The sequence below is a fragment of the Grampus griseus genome (genome assembly GCF_964374135.1).
Source record: "Grampus griseus genome assembly, chromosome: 8".
In the NCBI taxonomy this organism is placed as follows: domain Eukaryota; kingdom Metazoa; phylum Chordata; class Mammalia; order Artiodactyla; family Delphinidae; genus Grampus; species Grampus griseus.
In genome coordinates, this window is record NC_139002.1 from 12,445,395 (window position 1) to 12,459,211 (window position 13,817).

Sequence of the window (13,817 nt, forward strand, 5' to 3'; positions counted from 1 at the left end):
TCTTTCTTATCTGACTGTTATCTGATTGCCCATTTAGGATTTCTGAGCAGATGCTGAAACTTTATTCATGAAACACTTCAACTGCCCAATCCAATTACCATCAAATATGAATAATTCTAGCCCTGGTCACAATTTTAAAAAAGGTCATAACATAATAAAATGAGCCAGATCATTTGGCTCCAAACTGGCACCCTAGTTTCCTTTTCCTATCAGGTTTTGTGAAAAAAGAAGAAAAGGAAATTAGCTGATGGAGAGAGGCATTTGGGCCTCTGGTAAGGAAAAGGGACCTTTGGGTTCCTGGTGGGTCCCTAATCGTATGGGGTCTCAGTGTCTCAATCACTCTCCTGCAAAATAGGAATGCTACCTACTGCAAGAAACTTGTGGAGGGCTTCTTTTTAGACATTTGTAATGGTTCATGATAGAGATGACACATCTTCTGAAATATTACAGCTGACTGGACTGGTTAGGTGTGATAGCTCCCTCTGTTTCCTGGAAAGTGGGTGGCAAGACTCCTCAGTGTAACTCAAGGAAACTGACATTCTTCAGCTCTAACAATTAGACTCCTTCACAGTAGTGAAGATGGACAAGGATTAGATGTCAGAATACGAAGTGGAAAAGGGAAAATTTGAATGATTACAGGTGTGGTGCTGCTTCCTCCGTAAAACGTTACTTCGTCCCAGGTCACAATGAAAACCCAAGTGGCAGAGAAAGTTGCCATGTCTTTGAAGTACTTCCTGATGTCCTTGGTGGCTCTTTTCAAGATGACAGGGTCCGTGGTCTCTCTGTAATAGATCTCGCCTCGAATCCCATTGTGTACATCTGCCCAAAATGGAGCAATGAAGGCCCTCCCATCCGTCAGGGGAAAAGATTCGGGCGTGAACTGGCTCACCAGCACGTTGAATGAAACAACTCCGTTGTTATTGACCTACAAAAATAAAAGAGGTTTTGCACAGTGGATCTGAGACCGTGACAATTTCAGAGTTATAAACCAAGACAGATGCTCGCCTAATCATATGAATGGAAATGACTTTTAAACTACTGAATCAGAACCCCCAAACAGCAGCTTCCATTGCTCAACTAGGAGGTTCATTTGCTTCCAGACAAACTCATTGGTTTCCTTTCACTTTCAATTTGTAGCCAGCTGCATTTCTTATTAATAATCAGCCTCATTTTCATGTTCTCTATCCTGTCTTTATTTATACTTATCAAATGCTACTGGATTGTGTGTGTGTGTGTGTGTGTGTGTTTGTGTGTGTGTGTGTTGGGCTAGGCAGTGGCTTATGTGGGCAATAAAGAAGATCCAGAGTTACAGATGCAAAATAGACAGGAAAAAACCCAAAAAACATGGAAGCAGAAAGTTAAATGAAAAAACGGAGCAACTCTATATTAGACCTTGATTCCTATTACATGACAAAAGAGGAGTGTCAGTGAAAGGTAAATCAAATACTCCATCACCAAACTCAGATCTCAAGATGAACCATATCCCACCCTGGATGAGACATTTAAAGGATTTCTATTGATGTCAGAACCACTCGGTACTCAGAAAAAGATAAGGTTACAATCCACAGATGAGCCCAATTCCATTACAGCTCTTGTAGTTTGTTAGCTTCTTTGTATAGTCTCTGCACAAAATGGAGACATGAAAACTTTACACTGTATATGTAAATGACTACCTTATGGTGATTTCTTCATGATTTGTAAATGGCTTAGTAAACTTATTAAATTACTAAACCTTACTGCAGATAACAAGCCGATATATATACTCATAAACAGGATCTGTAAACAATTTGCCTCTGCCTGTGTCTGCAGCTCAGTATGTTGGTACGTGAAGCTGATTTAACCCAAAGGGTTGTATGGTTTCAACAGCAGGAGTGTCTGTGATGGGAACAGCAGGAGTGTCTGTGATGGGAACAGCAGGAGTGTCTGTGATGGGAATACTTGCAATTCCTCAATAGAGAAACATTCTATTGTTAGGTTCATATTTAATTAGTAATATTATGGACATTAACAGTGACTCAGATCCCAGAGTTAAGTTATCAGTACCTGGGCCAAGGGTATGTATGTCAACCTATTTTGGAAGCAAGGGTGTGCAGTTTGGAAAGGAAGCTGGAGATCCAGCTACAAGGATATTGAGGGTCTGCTGTCTGCAAGTATCAGTGAACAACCCAGAAGCCTGAACAAGACTGCATGGCTTAAAGTGCTGGAAACCCAAGGAAAAATTTGCCCTCAAATAAGCCTCCCCCAAATTAAGGACCCTCCTTCTGCAAAGGCAAGAATTATTCAGACTCCATGTCACTTAGTACAATGGAGGAGAAAGGGGAGCTTAACTAAATACACGTGTTCTAGAGGTCTAGGAGACCAAGGCTTCCAGAATGGAAGTCCTGTGCAGCCCTCTCACCTCCAAAATCAGGTCAACACATTCAGAAACTTACAATCAGCTGTTATAGACTAAGGAGGCTCTACAGTGAGTAGAGCAGGGGTGTAATTAAAACACACAGACTAGCAGAGGAAGTTAGTGATGACCCAGATTTGTTTTGATTATATTCTATAGTTAAGAGCAGTGGTTCTCAAACTTTTGTGGGCATCAGAATTCCCTGGAGGGCTTGTTCAAACAGACAGCTGGGCCCCCTCCCAGATTCAGTAGGTCTGGGGTGGGTCCTGAGAAGTGACATTTCTAGCAAGTGCCTAGGTGATGCTGCAAGTTCAAGGACCACAGGTTACATAATGGAAGAGGGAACTCTTTTCTAGTGGGAGTCAGCCTTGAGCTATCAATCAAAAGTTGGGGAAGATAGAGGTCCCAGATGCAGAGGAGGCCAGAGATGGAGGTGCCTGGAGTTTTATTTCTTCTTCGAGGGCAGAGCGCAGAATAGAATAGGATGTAATATAATCTACATTTGCTTCACTCAATTCTTTTAAGGCCGAAAATCAAGACAGATTCAGTTGCTCTGAATCTTCTTGTCAATGTGCTATAGTCTCACTAGCAGCAATTCCAATGATCAAAAAATTAAAAATAACCTGAGAACACAGGTGCCCAGGAGAGCTCTGACAGCAAATGATACCATTTCTTCATGCAGCTTTGACAATGAGACCCTATGGCGTATCTCAGGCCCAGTGAGGTTGGCCAATTCTGCAAACAACCTTCATATAATAGTTGAGTACCCCTCTACTCTGCTTTGACTCTGCTCCATATTGGTAGGAAGCCTCAGAAGAGCAGATGCCTAAAGTCTTCACACCCCCAGAAGGGAAAGAAAATTGCTGTTGCTCCTATTATGGTTCATTGTATCTTTTTATCTTGTCTAGTGGCAGAAATAATGTTCCTGGCATTGGGGCCTCTGCTTCGCTTGGGTGTTTCATCACCCACAAAAGCAATCCATTGCTCTGTATACTCCTCCGCTGTGAACGTTAGCCATGAAATATACCTTTGACTTTCTTAATCATAAAACCTATCAGCTCATGAAATCTCAGAACTCGTCATCTGGGCTGCCAACAAATCCTCCATTCCCAGAGCCCTGGAAGAAGGTATTTAAAATACTTTTCCTTAATGACCAGCAAGGTGGGAGAGCCCTAGAGCAACAGCTGGGCTGCTTGTCACTTACATAGATGGTGCGGTAAGGAACGCCAAAGAAGTAGATGGGGATGGCCAGCTTAATCTCAGATGAGCTTCCGTCGTCTACTTTAGGGGTTTTGGTGTCATTCTGCCAAAACGGATACATGAGCTCCCTGGGCTGAACTGTCAAGAGACAGGGCGGTTAGGTGGATGGCCGATCCCCCTTCGGTTCGGCAAGCTGCTTTCCTCCCACCCACTAAAGCCAGCTTCTTTCAGTAAGTCTTACAAACGACGTGTAAGTCAGACAGCCTTTTCATTTATCCTCAACCTTGGCTGGACACGGTGCGTTATCTTCTGCCTCTGGAAAGGGGAGCGTGGAAGTGATGGCATTTCTCCTTAAGAGAAATCACTTCCCGCTTCATTTCTATGTTTCCATACGTTTAGGAGACAGCAGTGGTTAACACTGGCTGGAAGGTTGTGAAATCAGCCCTGCCTGGGGCTTTCAGAGCACTGAGAGGTGCCTCTAGGTCTGGTGTGGCTTAGCCCGCTGAATCCTTGATCAGAAGGCAACGTACAGAGAACGTGGCCAGTGGCTATGAGACTCCCTTCTAGCTCAAGAATTCTACTATCAAGTCTTTTCCTGAAAGGAGTCCCCTTCGTCCAGATGCACAATAGGAGAAGATACCAGATCACTGAGGAAATAAACAATAGTTGGATCTGGGACAAGAGTGGGAAGAGAGGGTTTGTAGTAACTGGCCTGTGAATGACCTTGATTGAGCACCCGCCCCATGAGAAGTCTCTCTGCCCAGCTCCTGTTTACAAAGACAGACATGGGATCCTCTGGGGCAAAGGAGGTTGGGCCTTTGAGCAGTCTTTGGGAGGAGGCTTGGGGTGCTTACTCATCATCCTGGTCAAAGGTGAGAGTCATCACACAGACACACACGGCTCCCCTCCTGTAACCATGTCACCACCTCTCTTGGCAAGCTGGCTTGTTTCTCAGAAGTTTCTCATCCAAACTCTTGCAAGGGGTGGCCCAGCTCAGAGAGAGAAATTAGACAATTTCCCCAGGGTCTACATTACTGATGATCAGGTCCAATGGCATTTATGAAATAATCTATATCTGGGGTGTAATGTTTCTTTGCCTCTGTCCTTTCTTTTCTTGGATGAAAACAGAGCAATAGAACATCATCTGTTCTTCCGTTTTCTTAACTCACATGTGGCAAATGCATTTGGGGCTTCTGCTGACAGTTCGTGAGGCACCTGCTTGCAGATGTTGATGCCCCATCCCCAGGTCGGGGGCCCCTCCTTGGGAAAATTCCTGCTCTGTGCTGATGGAGCCGATAGGCTGGCGAGAAACCACCAAGGGCTGCCCTGCTCTTTTGGGAGCCTTTAAGTGAGCAGAGAGCAGCTCATGTAAGAGAGTGGCCGAGTGACCAGAGAGCAGCTCAGTAGTGCCTGGCCGAGTGCCAGCTTCTCTCCTCGTGGAGCAGGGAATGAGGGGAGGTCTGCCTGGGGGAAGAGCTACTCTGTTTCCAAGGGCTAACTAACACCAAGAGGGAAATGGGGAAGATGAGCCTGGTCATTGGTGTATAAGCATCGTTCCCCAGCCTTCAGAAGTCTCTGTGAAGCCAACCAAAGGAAATCTTTGGGAGGTGCTGTAGTTAGTTTTATCACAGGGGCACTCAGCCCACGTGCTTTATTTAATGTCACCATCAGTAGACAAAAAAGGTTTCTCTAACAGTCATAATTACATAGAAGTAACAAATTCCAAATTCCCAGAAGGAAGCAATTTTTAAAAAAATCTCTTTATAATCCCTATCATAGAATTATACACAGGTACTTATTAAATCTGAAGGGTAATGAACATTCTCAAATTAATAATAATAAATCAAATTGTGTCATGGATTTATCCTTCATGGGGAACTTTTTAGAAGTGATGTCCAAGTGTGAACAAGGTCTCAAATTCACGCTGAATTGTAATCATTTGAATAGAAAGATTAATTGGTATTCGGGGCAGTGTTGGCCAATCTGCCTAGGACAGGAGAAATCCATGCCCCTCCTGAGGAGACAGAAAACTATGGTCAGAGAGATTGTCCCTAACTTCTCTCTCTGCTCCAAAGGTGACACAAATTTGCAAGATTCATCCCTTCAGGAATGATCCTAACTAGCTCATGATTTTGAACTGGAAAGGATGCACAATCAACATTTTTCAATTTTAAGAAGAATACAGATAATCAAGATATCTAATATTGTAAGTACTTATCAAATAGTTGTTGAATAAAAAAAATGACTAATAAAAGGGAGTAGGTTTAAACTACAGTAATTCCTACCTTAGAAGTCATTACTATTATAAAAATATAGCTTGTTAACAGCATAGCCTATCAATAGAATCAGAGTGAATAGCAGATAGAATCTCCTCACCCATGCTGACTGTAGGCCAGGAATTTTACAATAAACTTTATGTTCCCAGAACGTTGTTTTTTTTTTTTTCCTCCAAATAAGACACACTTTCTTAGAGCAGGAGTACGAGGTTAGAGGCAGTTGGAGTCATTATTGTGGGGTTTCACACTATAGCCTGCCTGCTACAACTGCTTAAGTTTATCCAATCCTAGAAAAATGTTAGGGCTCCACATGCCTTATAGCTCTGTTCACTCAGACTTGTAATCATGTGTCCGCTGAACTAAGCAAATAAAACAAAGAAGATGCTCTAGAGTTTTAGCCATAAAAGTTTCAAATCGATATAGACTTTCCCAGCTTTCTTGCCTAAAATTTAAAAACTGTAGAAAGAAATGCATGTGATCTCCTACCTACCCGGGGCAATGCTACATACAGAAAAAGGAGGAATCACGGAGGGGAAAAATTTTCTTATTTCACTTGCAGTTTTAGATTTTTGGCCATTGTAAGTGGCCACTGATACTCAAGTCACTGACATTAATGCCACTGGAACTCCCTCATTTTGGCTTAAACAAGTATATTTTTTAAAGTCTGTGCCACCAGTTAAATGCCTTCATTGAAATCAATCATCAGGTATGGGATGCACACACACCTACCCTGTGTACTTTTAATGAAAATAATCTGCATATCTTAAAGACTTATTCCATTGACATGGGGCAACTTGGTATATACAAATTGTGTTCGAAGTGAAATAAGAAAAAGTAGGAATGTAAATGAACATCATTCAGAGTTAATGTATTTTGCCCTTGACGGCAGAATTTAATTTACATTTTTCTTGTTGTAACTGTAGACACGTGTACACCTGCCCTGATAATTACAGTTCCAACAAAAGCGTCTCTTTATAAATTCAAGAGCATGCTAATCACGAGCTTTATGGAATTTTGTAGTACTCACCTTGGTGCCGTACAAGTGCGAAGATGAAAGAGACCCAAATTCTAAGTAATGATGAATAATTCATCCTGGAATTTTAAAAAGAAAAAGAAAAAAAAAATCCCCAGCTTGCCAGAGTAAATAGAACACCAGGTGCGTTTGGTGGCAAGTCCCAAGACACATCACAACCATCATAGAACATTCACATAACAACATCAACAGTTCTGAGTCAGGATGAAATGCCCTGGATGCTGGCGGGCCCTCCTATGTTCAACACCTCATGAACAAATTAGATTCCCCCGTGAGAAGCGGTTTGGAAGTGTAATGAGATCATTCAAATTGTCAGGAAATTATAAAGAATCAATGAGCACGGCAATGAGTCAAGGAAAGGCATCTACTCTCCAGCTACTAAAGCCCTGAAAAACAGGACCCCACTCTACAGATGCCTGTTGTGTCTCTAGAACAGACATCCATCCTCTGTGAGACCAGGCTCTCCTAATTTTCACAACAGCTTTCAATCAGGATCCCATAAAAGTCAGTTAAAACACAATGTGGTCCTACAGGTAGGAGGATTTAGAGTCTGCCATCACCTTCTGTAAACTATAGAGCCAGTCCATCACTCTGAAGTACAGACCAGAGTCACAGGCTGTAGAAGACTGTCCACTGACTTTCCATATGTGAAATGAATAATAGACATGTAATAAAAAAAGAACCATGCCGGGGTGGCTCCTTGGAATTACAATAAAAATAGAATCCGGTATACAAGCAAGTAATTAGTCGCAGCAAATTAATTAGGGAAAGAACATCACAAAAGTGAACTTGCTTTCATTTTAGTTACAATCCGTTGGACCGGTGGCTTTACCCCTTGGACGATCTGTGCCGCTCTGTAGAGCTGAGAGGCAAGCTCCAAATCGTACGTACTCCTGTGTCAGCACCAAGTGCATGGGTAGACACTGAAGTTTGCTTCCGATAGCATTCTTAAAACTAAAAACCCTTCTCTAATTATTGGAAGCTATCACAATTCTTCAGCCAGATTTCCATGGAAAATCAGTGAATCTCCTCCGTGAGTTTTACTGTAAATCTTCAGTTGTCAGGCACACACATTGAAATCTTAAGCACATAATAAATATTAGTCAGTTTTGCTGAAAATGGGAGGAAGCCTTTAGCAGAGATCAGACACAGCTTTAGCAGAAGGAGATGTCAGGCAGGTTTAAGACTGGAGTCCTTAGGGAAACAGTTCAGAGAGCAGGAAGGAGGATTCATTTAAATATTTGTATTTATGAAAAATGTCACTAACCTGTTCTGCAGAGACTGGAGGAATGGAGTCGGAAATATTAAGCCAAATCTTGGTAAACCAGGAAAAATTAGGTAAAACAAGAATTCATGTCAGTTCTCCCCCACTCGCTGCCAATTATTTCTGATTCCTGAAATGATGTCTGAATCCCCTACTCTCAAAACCAAAAATTCAGTTAGTCCTGCGCTAGAGTCACGTAAGTGTTGAGTTGCAATCAAGTTTTTCTTCTATTGATTAAGGAAAAGTAAATCTAAAGATCAGTTTCAGGATTGCGTAGAGAGGTTCTTTTCCTGAAAAACTAGACCTTTTTCTCCCCCCTTAAAAAAAAAAAAAAGAGAGTAGATTCAGATGGAAATGTCAGTTACTTGGAGCTGAAACCTTGGTCCTTTCTGATCGGAATCACTTTGCACTGAAAAACACAGAAGAAAACCCCCCTTCTACCTTTGTACCCAAAAAAAGGCAAGTGTATAATGTTACGGAATTAGCATCCACCAGCATGGGATTCAAACACCAAACAAAGCTGCTGCCTGCAATATTTAAAGTTGGTTTTCTACCAAAGTCTTTTTTTGTTTCTCTGCTTTTGAACGGCTGCCACAAATAGGCTCTACCCTGTTTTTTCACAGGTGTGCGTGAAGTATTGAAAGAAACTGTCTCAAACTTTTCTAGGTTTTATTCCTGCCCTTTTCCCTCTGATACACCGCAGGGCAGCGGGTTAGGCCGGGGGACAGGTAACCAACGCGAGGCAGGATCTTTCACAAGGGAAAAACCAAGGGCTCTGGAAACCTCCACAGATACCAGCGAGGGTCCTTGGAGGGAGTGGGGACAGATAGACCCCCCCTGACGAAAAGCTGCAGTAGGTATTTAAAAGGCATCGTGAACGAGGTAAAAAGGTGTCCGGTTCGATGCACAACGAGAAACATTGGCTAAGGCAGAAACTAAGTTTACTATCCAAAATATTTAAAGTGAGACTTGTTAAAAAAAGGAAATCATTTGAAGGTAGCAGGAGAAAACTCTCTGTAAATCAATGGGAATTTAAAAATTGCTTCAAAGTTCTCTCTGACCAGACATTTAAATGCCAACTGTATCAAAAGACATAATTCCAGTTTTGAACAAATTGTCCTAAAATGGACAAGAGGTTTGGGAAACTAGTCTTTCAGTCTAAATTATTCAATATTTTTTTCCCATAATCCTGTGGTGATTCAGTAGGTTTTACGAATTCTCCACATTTACTTTCAGATGTCAAATGACTATTTTCCTCCCCAAGGCACACATTTATGTAACAGAAAATCTGATTTTTTGGTGCCTGTCCAAAATAAAATTAAACTCAAATCCAAGACTCACCTCAAAGAGCATTCTCCTTGCCCAGCCTTTATTAAGGTTTCAGTCCAGTAGTCAACCTAAATGTAGTGAAGCAAAAGAATTGGTTCTATTTTAAAAACTGCTCGTGTCATAGTAATTGCTTTGGTCTTCCTTCATGTGCTCGTGGGTATTTGTATCTCAGCCTTTTGACCCATATTAAATGTTTCATCCCTCTTGGGGCAGGACTGCTCCTGGGATAAATGCCACCTGGGCTAACCAGATACACAAGATGGTGGCATAAATGGATCAGAATGACTGAGAAGCTGGGTGCAAGCGAGTGCCAGGTGCTTGAGGACAGACGGAGCTGGCTTATCGCTGGTTGGGCTGGGGAGTCAGTTAGTGAGCATGTATTCCGGGTGTACACTCAGTGGTCACAGAGGGAAAAATGACAAAAATCTCTTTTTATGCCATGTCGGCAGGAGGGTTTATTCTGTTTGAAGGGCTGAAGTGAGCCAAGATTTGACAAGATTTAGACCAAAGGTGGTGTGGGCGTGGCTTGGAGCTAGTAACCCAAGACAATTTGCGTTTTACAAAGATGGCATAGATGGAAGCTGCTTTTTAGGCAGGAGGAAAGGCAGTTCAAACGAAACACAAAACAAAAAAATATTCCTAAAAATGAGTAGAATAAGCCTTATATGCTGATTGTTTTTGTTTTGTTTTCTTAAGTTTCTTACACCTTCTGTGAAAGAAACAGTCAGATCTGAGCTAGTTTGAAATGATGCAGTGAGAAGTGTGGACGGCCACGAGCCCCCAGCTGTGAGCTCCTTCAGGCTCAGCCTCACTGTCGGAGCCAAGGGCAACCCCATCCGTGACTGGGCGACGTGCTGGGACAATTGCCTCAGCACTTTCCACCCGATGCAGGACTCCCCTAATGGGCAATTTTTGCTCTGGAGAACCTAGTTGAGGTGACAAAGGCTATATCAAGGGCTCAACTGAAGCAGCTCTACTATGCCCAAATCAGGGTCTAATTGGGAAAAACCTGGACTTGTGTATATAATTTTATGCATTGGGATTTTATATATGTATGTGTGTGTGTGTGTGTGTATATATATATAAATATATATAATGTATATACATTGGGGTTGAAATGTCCAGATTACTGTGGCAGATGGCAGAAGAAGGGATTAAAATTCTCAGAGACATGGACACGCATGTATATCATGTGACTCCAGAAGACCCAACAGATGATCATGTCCCACGGAAAGGCCCAGAGGACAGACACATCACCCACCAAAGGCAGCAGGAATATGCTGGTGAGAGACGCACAAGCATCACAAACAAGCTCGGTGGGGCTCCCCTCAGTAGGTCAGGGCTGATGGCAGGAGTGGTGGTCAAAGAACTTGACTGTCCAATCGCAGTGGGGATGATGGGCACCTGAAACAACAGAGACCAGGTAGCAGCGCTCTACTGCCTGAAGCCAAGGGGGTCGAATCTTCATAATAACCAAGCAGGTCAGAGTTGTAGCCAAGGGGCCCTGATCCATAGAGAGTTATGGAGATGATTAATAGAGCATGGCATCCAAGGGGCAAAGTAGATGGGCAGCCAACAAGGGTATTGCTTACTATATATAATAAAAAAGAGCAAGAATGGTTGAGCAAGAGGCCAAAGACCGTTGCCCCAATGAAAGGTCTTGATCCTTTGCTCAGTTTGTGGATCTGAGTCAGTTTTTCAAATCTGGAATCCATAGACTAAAAAGGTAACCAGGTCACCAAAGGGAAGAATCCTGCAACATCATGACAAGTGTGTACAGTAGTGATTCTCTCAGTCCTTCCCCCAAAGGACCTACGGTCATTTACTTGATTGACTGTAGACTGGGGGAGGGGAATGCCTAGATATCTTGTGGACTGTTGGACAAGGGGTTTGAGTTAACATTGATACCCAAAGACCCTGTTAGAGTGAAAACAGAGAGGCCAAGGAAACAAAAGGAGACCTGGCCAAGTCCCAGCAGGCCCACAGGGGCTGCCGACCTACCTGGATGTCAGTTCCCGAGTCCCTACATATAATTGGGTTTAATATACTTGACACATTTGGTCCTTGGTCTGTGTGGTAGAAGCTGTCATAGCAAGGAAGGAAACTGATCCTTCTACTCCAGCCAAGGTAGTAAATACAAAAGAGTCTTGCATCCTGGGGTTGGGGGAAGATGGTGAAGATTAGTGTCACTCTTAGAGAGCAGGGGTGGTGGGATTTATCATATCTCCATTTAATTGGGCAAGATGGATCCTGAAGAATAACTGTGGGCTACTGCAAGCTCCAGTTTGCATCTGCTGTACTAACATATCTTTGCTGGAGATACTGCGTTAGTACAGATGGCTTCAGATACATGGCATGTGGCTGTTAATCGGGCAAATGCATTTTTTTCCCTATCTGATTCAGGCGTGAGGATCAGAAAAATAGTTCATCTTCAAACGGAACAGACAGCAATATACATTTATAGTTTTGCTGAGATTGGATGGAATGTCTCCTATAGAACATCACCTTGATTCACAACGTTGACAACGTTGATTGGCACGATGAGGAAGAAGTGCTCCGAAGGTGGGAGTTACATTCTTCAGAGATTCAAGGCTAGTACTTCAGTAACACTTTTAGGAATCCAGTGGTCAGAGACATGCTGGGATCTCCCCACCAAAGCAAAAAGCAAATGGCTGTATCTTGCAACCTCTCTACAAAGAAATTCTCCCCTCTTTGTAGCTTTCTTTGGGTTCTAAAGGCCACATATTCCGTACCTACAAAAACTGCTCCAGCCCACATACCAGGTGACATAGAATTCAGCCAGCTTTGACCTGGGTTGAGAGCATGAAAGAGCTTTGTAGCAGCTCCAGACTGTAATGCAAGCAACCCTGCCACTTGGGTCATATGTTCAGTAGGTGCTTTGTTGTCGGAGATGTTAGGGGCAGAAAAAGATGAAATGTGATGTTTATTGCAAACCCCAGTGGGAAAACCATAACTCAGGTCCCTGGAGTTCTGGAGCAAAGTCGTGACATCCACAGCAAAAAATAACACACCTCCTGAAAATCAGCTCCTGGCATGAGAATGTACCCTATGATGGAACATTTGACCAAGATACAAGTGACCACGTGCCAAGAAATCCCCTCATGAGCTGGGCCCTGTTGGACCCCCCAAGACATAAAGTCAGGGGGTCCCAGCAGCAACCTACCCTAAGATGGAAATGGCAGAGCTGCATATCTTGAACTGGCAATGAGCAAGCTGCTGAACTAGGTAGCCCAGAATCCATGTCACCTTTCAGAGTTATACCGGTTATCCCGCCCCGCAACCCAGATAACGCATATGGCCCTATGTGAAGTGCGAGGTGGGTGGTGCATATGACAAGCTGAAGGAGGATGAAAAAGCCTAAGCTTGGTGTGTGTCTGCAAGCCCAGAGCATATGGTGGCTCCACTACAGCCTCATGCAAGGGTGGCCTTGAAAGACAATGATAGAGGAATATTTTCCCAGTGGGTGGACTTGGAGGCATTATATCTTGCCCCCAAGTACTCTGTGTCAAAGTGGTCTGATGTTAGAACATGTACAAATTCATAGGCAGTGGTGAATCACATATCCAGCTGGACAAGGGCCTGGAAATAAAAAAGTGGCAAGGAGGCCTGGAGTAGAGACATGTGGATAGACAGATGGGAATGGACATGAAGTGTGAAGATCTTTGTGTCCTATGTTAACACCCGAAAGAAAGCATCCACTACAGAAGAGGGACTAAACAACTAAGTAGACAAAATGACTTGGGCAGCTGACCTGAAGCAGCCTTTGTCAGTGTTGGTATGATGGGCACATATATGAAGTGGCCACAGCAGCAAGGATGGAGGTTATGCAGGAGCCCAATAGCATGAACTCCTATTTAGCAAGGCTGAGTTAGCTATCCTGACCTCTGAACGTTCACCCTGCCAATAACAGAGACAAAAGCTAAGCCCTCAGTCTGTCACTGTTCCTCGGGGAGACCAACTGGCCACTTGGTGGCAAAATGACTACACTGGACCACTTTCATCCTGGAAGGGCCAATGGTTCCTTTTCCCAGGAATAGACCTGGACTCTGCATATGTGTATGCTTTTCCTGCCCACAGGGCCTTAGTCAGCACCACTAGTGAGAGGCTTGCAGAATGCCTGATCCACAGGCATAGAATTCCATGCAAAATAGCATCCAACCAGGGAGGCCACTTTACAAAAAAGGGGATGTGAGCGTGGGCCCAAGATTACAGTAGGAGCCCCTGGTTGGAGCAGTGTCCCCAGTAGGAGGAATGCATGGGTCCAGGCACCAAAGTGTGGAAGCAGGAGTAGCCCCACCTGCA

At 43.4% G+C, this 13,817-nt stretch overlaps 1 protein-coding gene across 2 annotated transcripts in view; it reads right to left on the bottom strand.

Moving 5' to 3' along the window:
• LOC309826711 (alpha-tectorin) overlaps positions 1 to 6,959 on the bottom strand; it is a gene marked incomplete at its 5' end in the record, with an annotated part of 70,193 nt that extends 63,234 nt beyond the window's left edge. For both annotated transcript variants that reach the window (XM_082661004.1, XM_082661005.1), the window contains 3 exons: positions 638 to 925; positions 3,597 to 3,730; positions 6,896 to 6,959. In XM_082661004.1, the coding sequence (XP_082517130.1) occupies positions 638 to 925; positions 3,597 to 3,730; positions 6,896 to 6,959 (486 nt within the window). The remainder of the gene's footprint in view (positions 1 to 637; positions 926 to 3,596; positions 3,731 to 6,895) is intronic.
• Between the last annotated feature and the right edge of the window lie 6,858 nt (positions 6,960 to 13,817).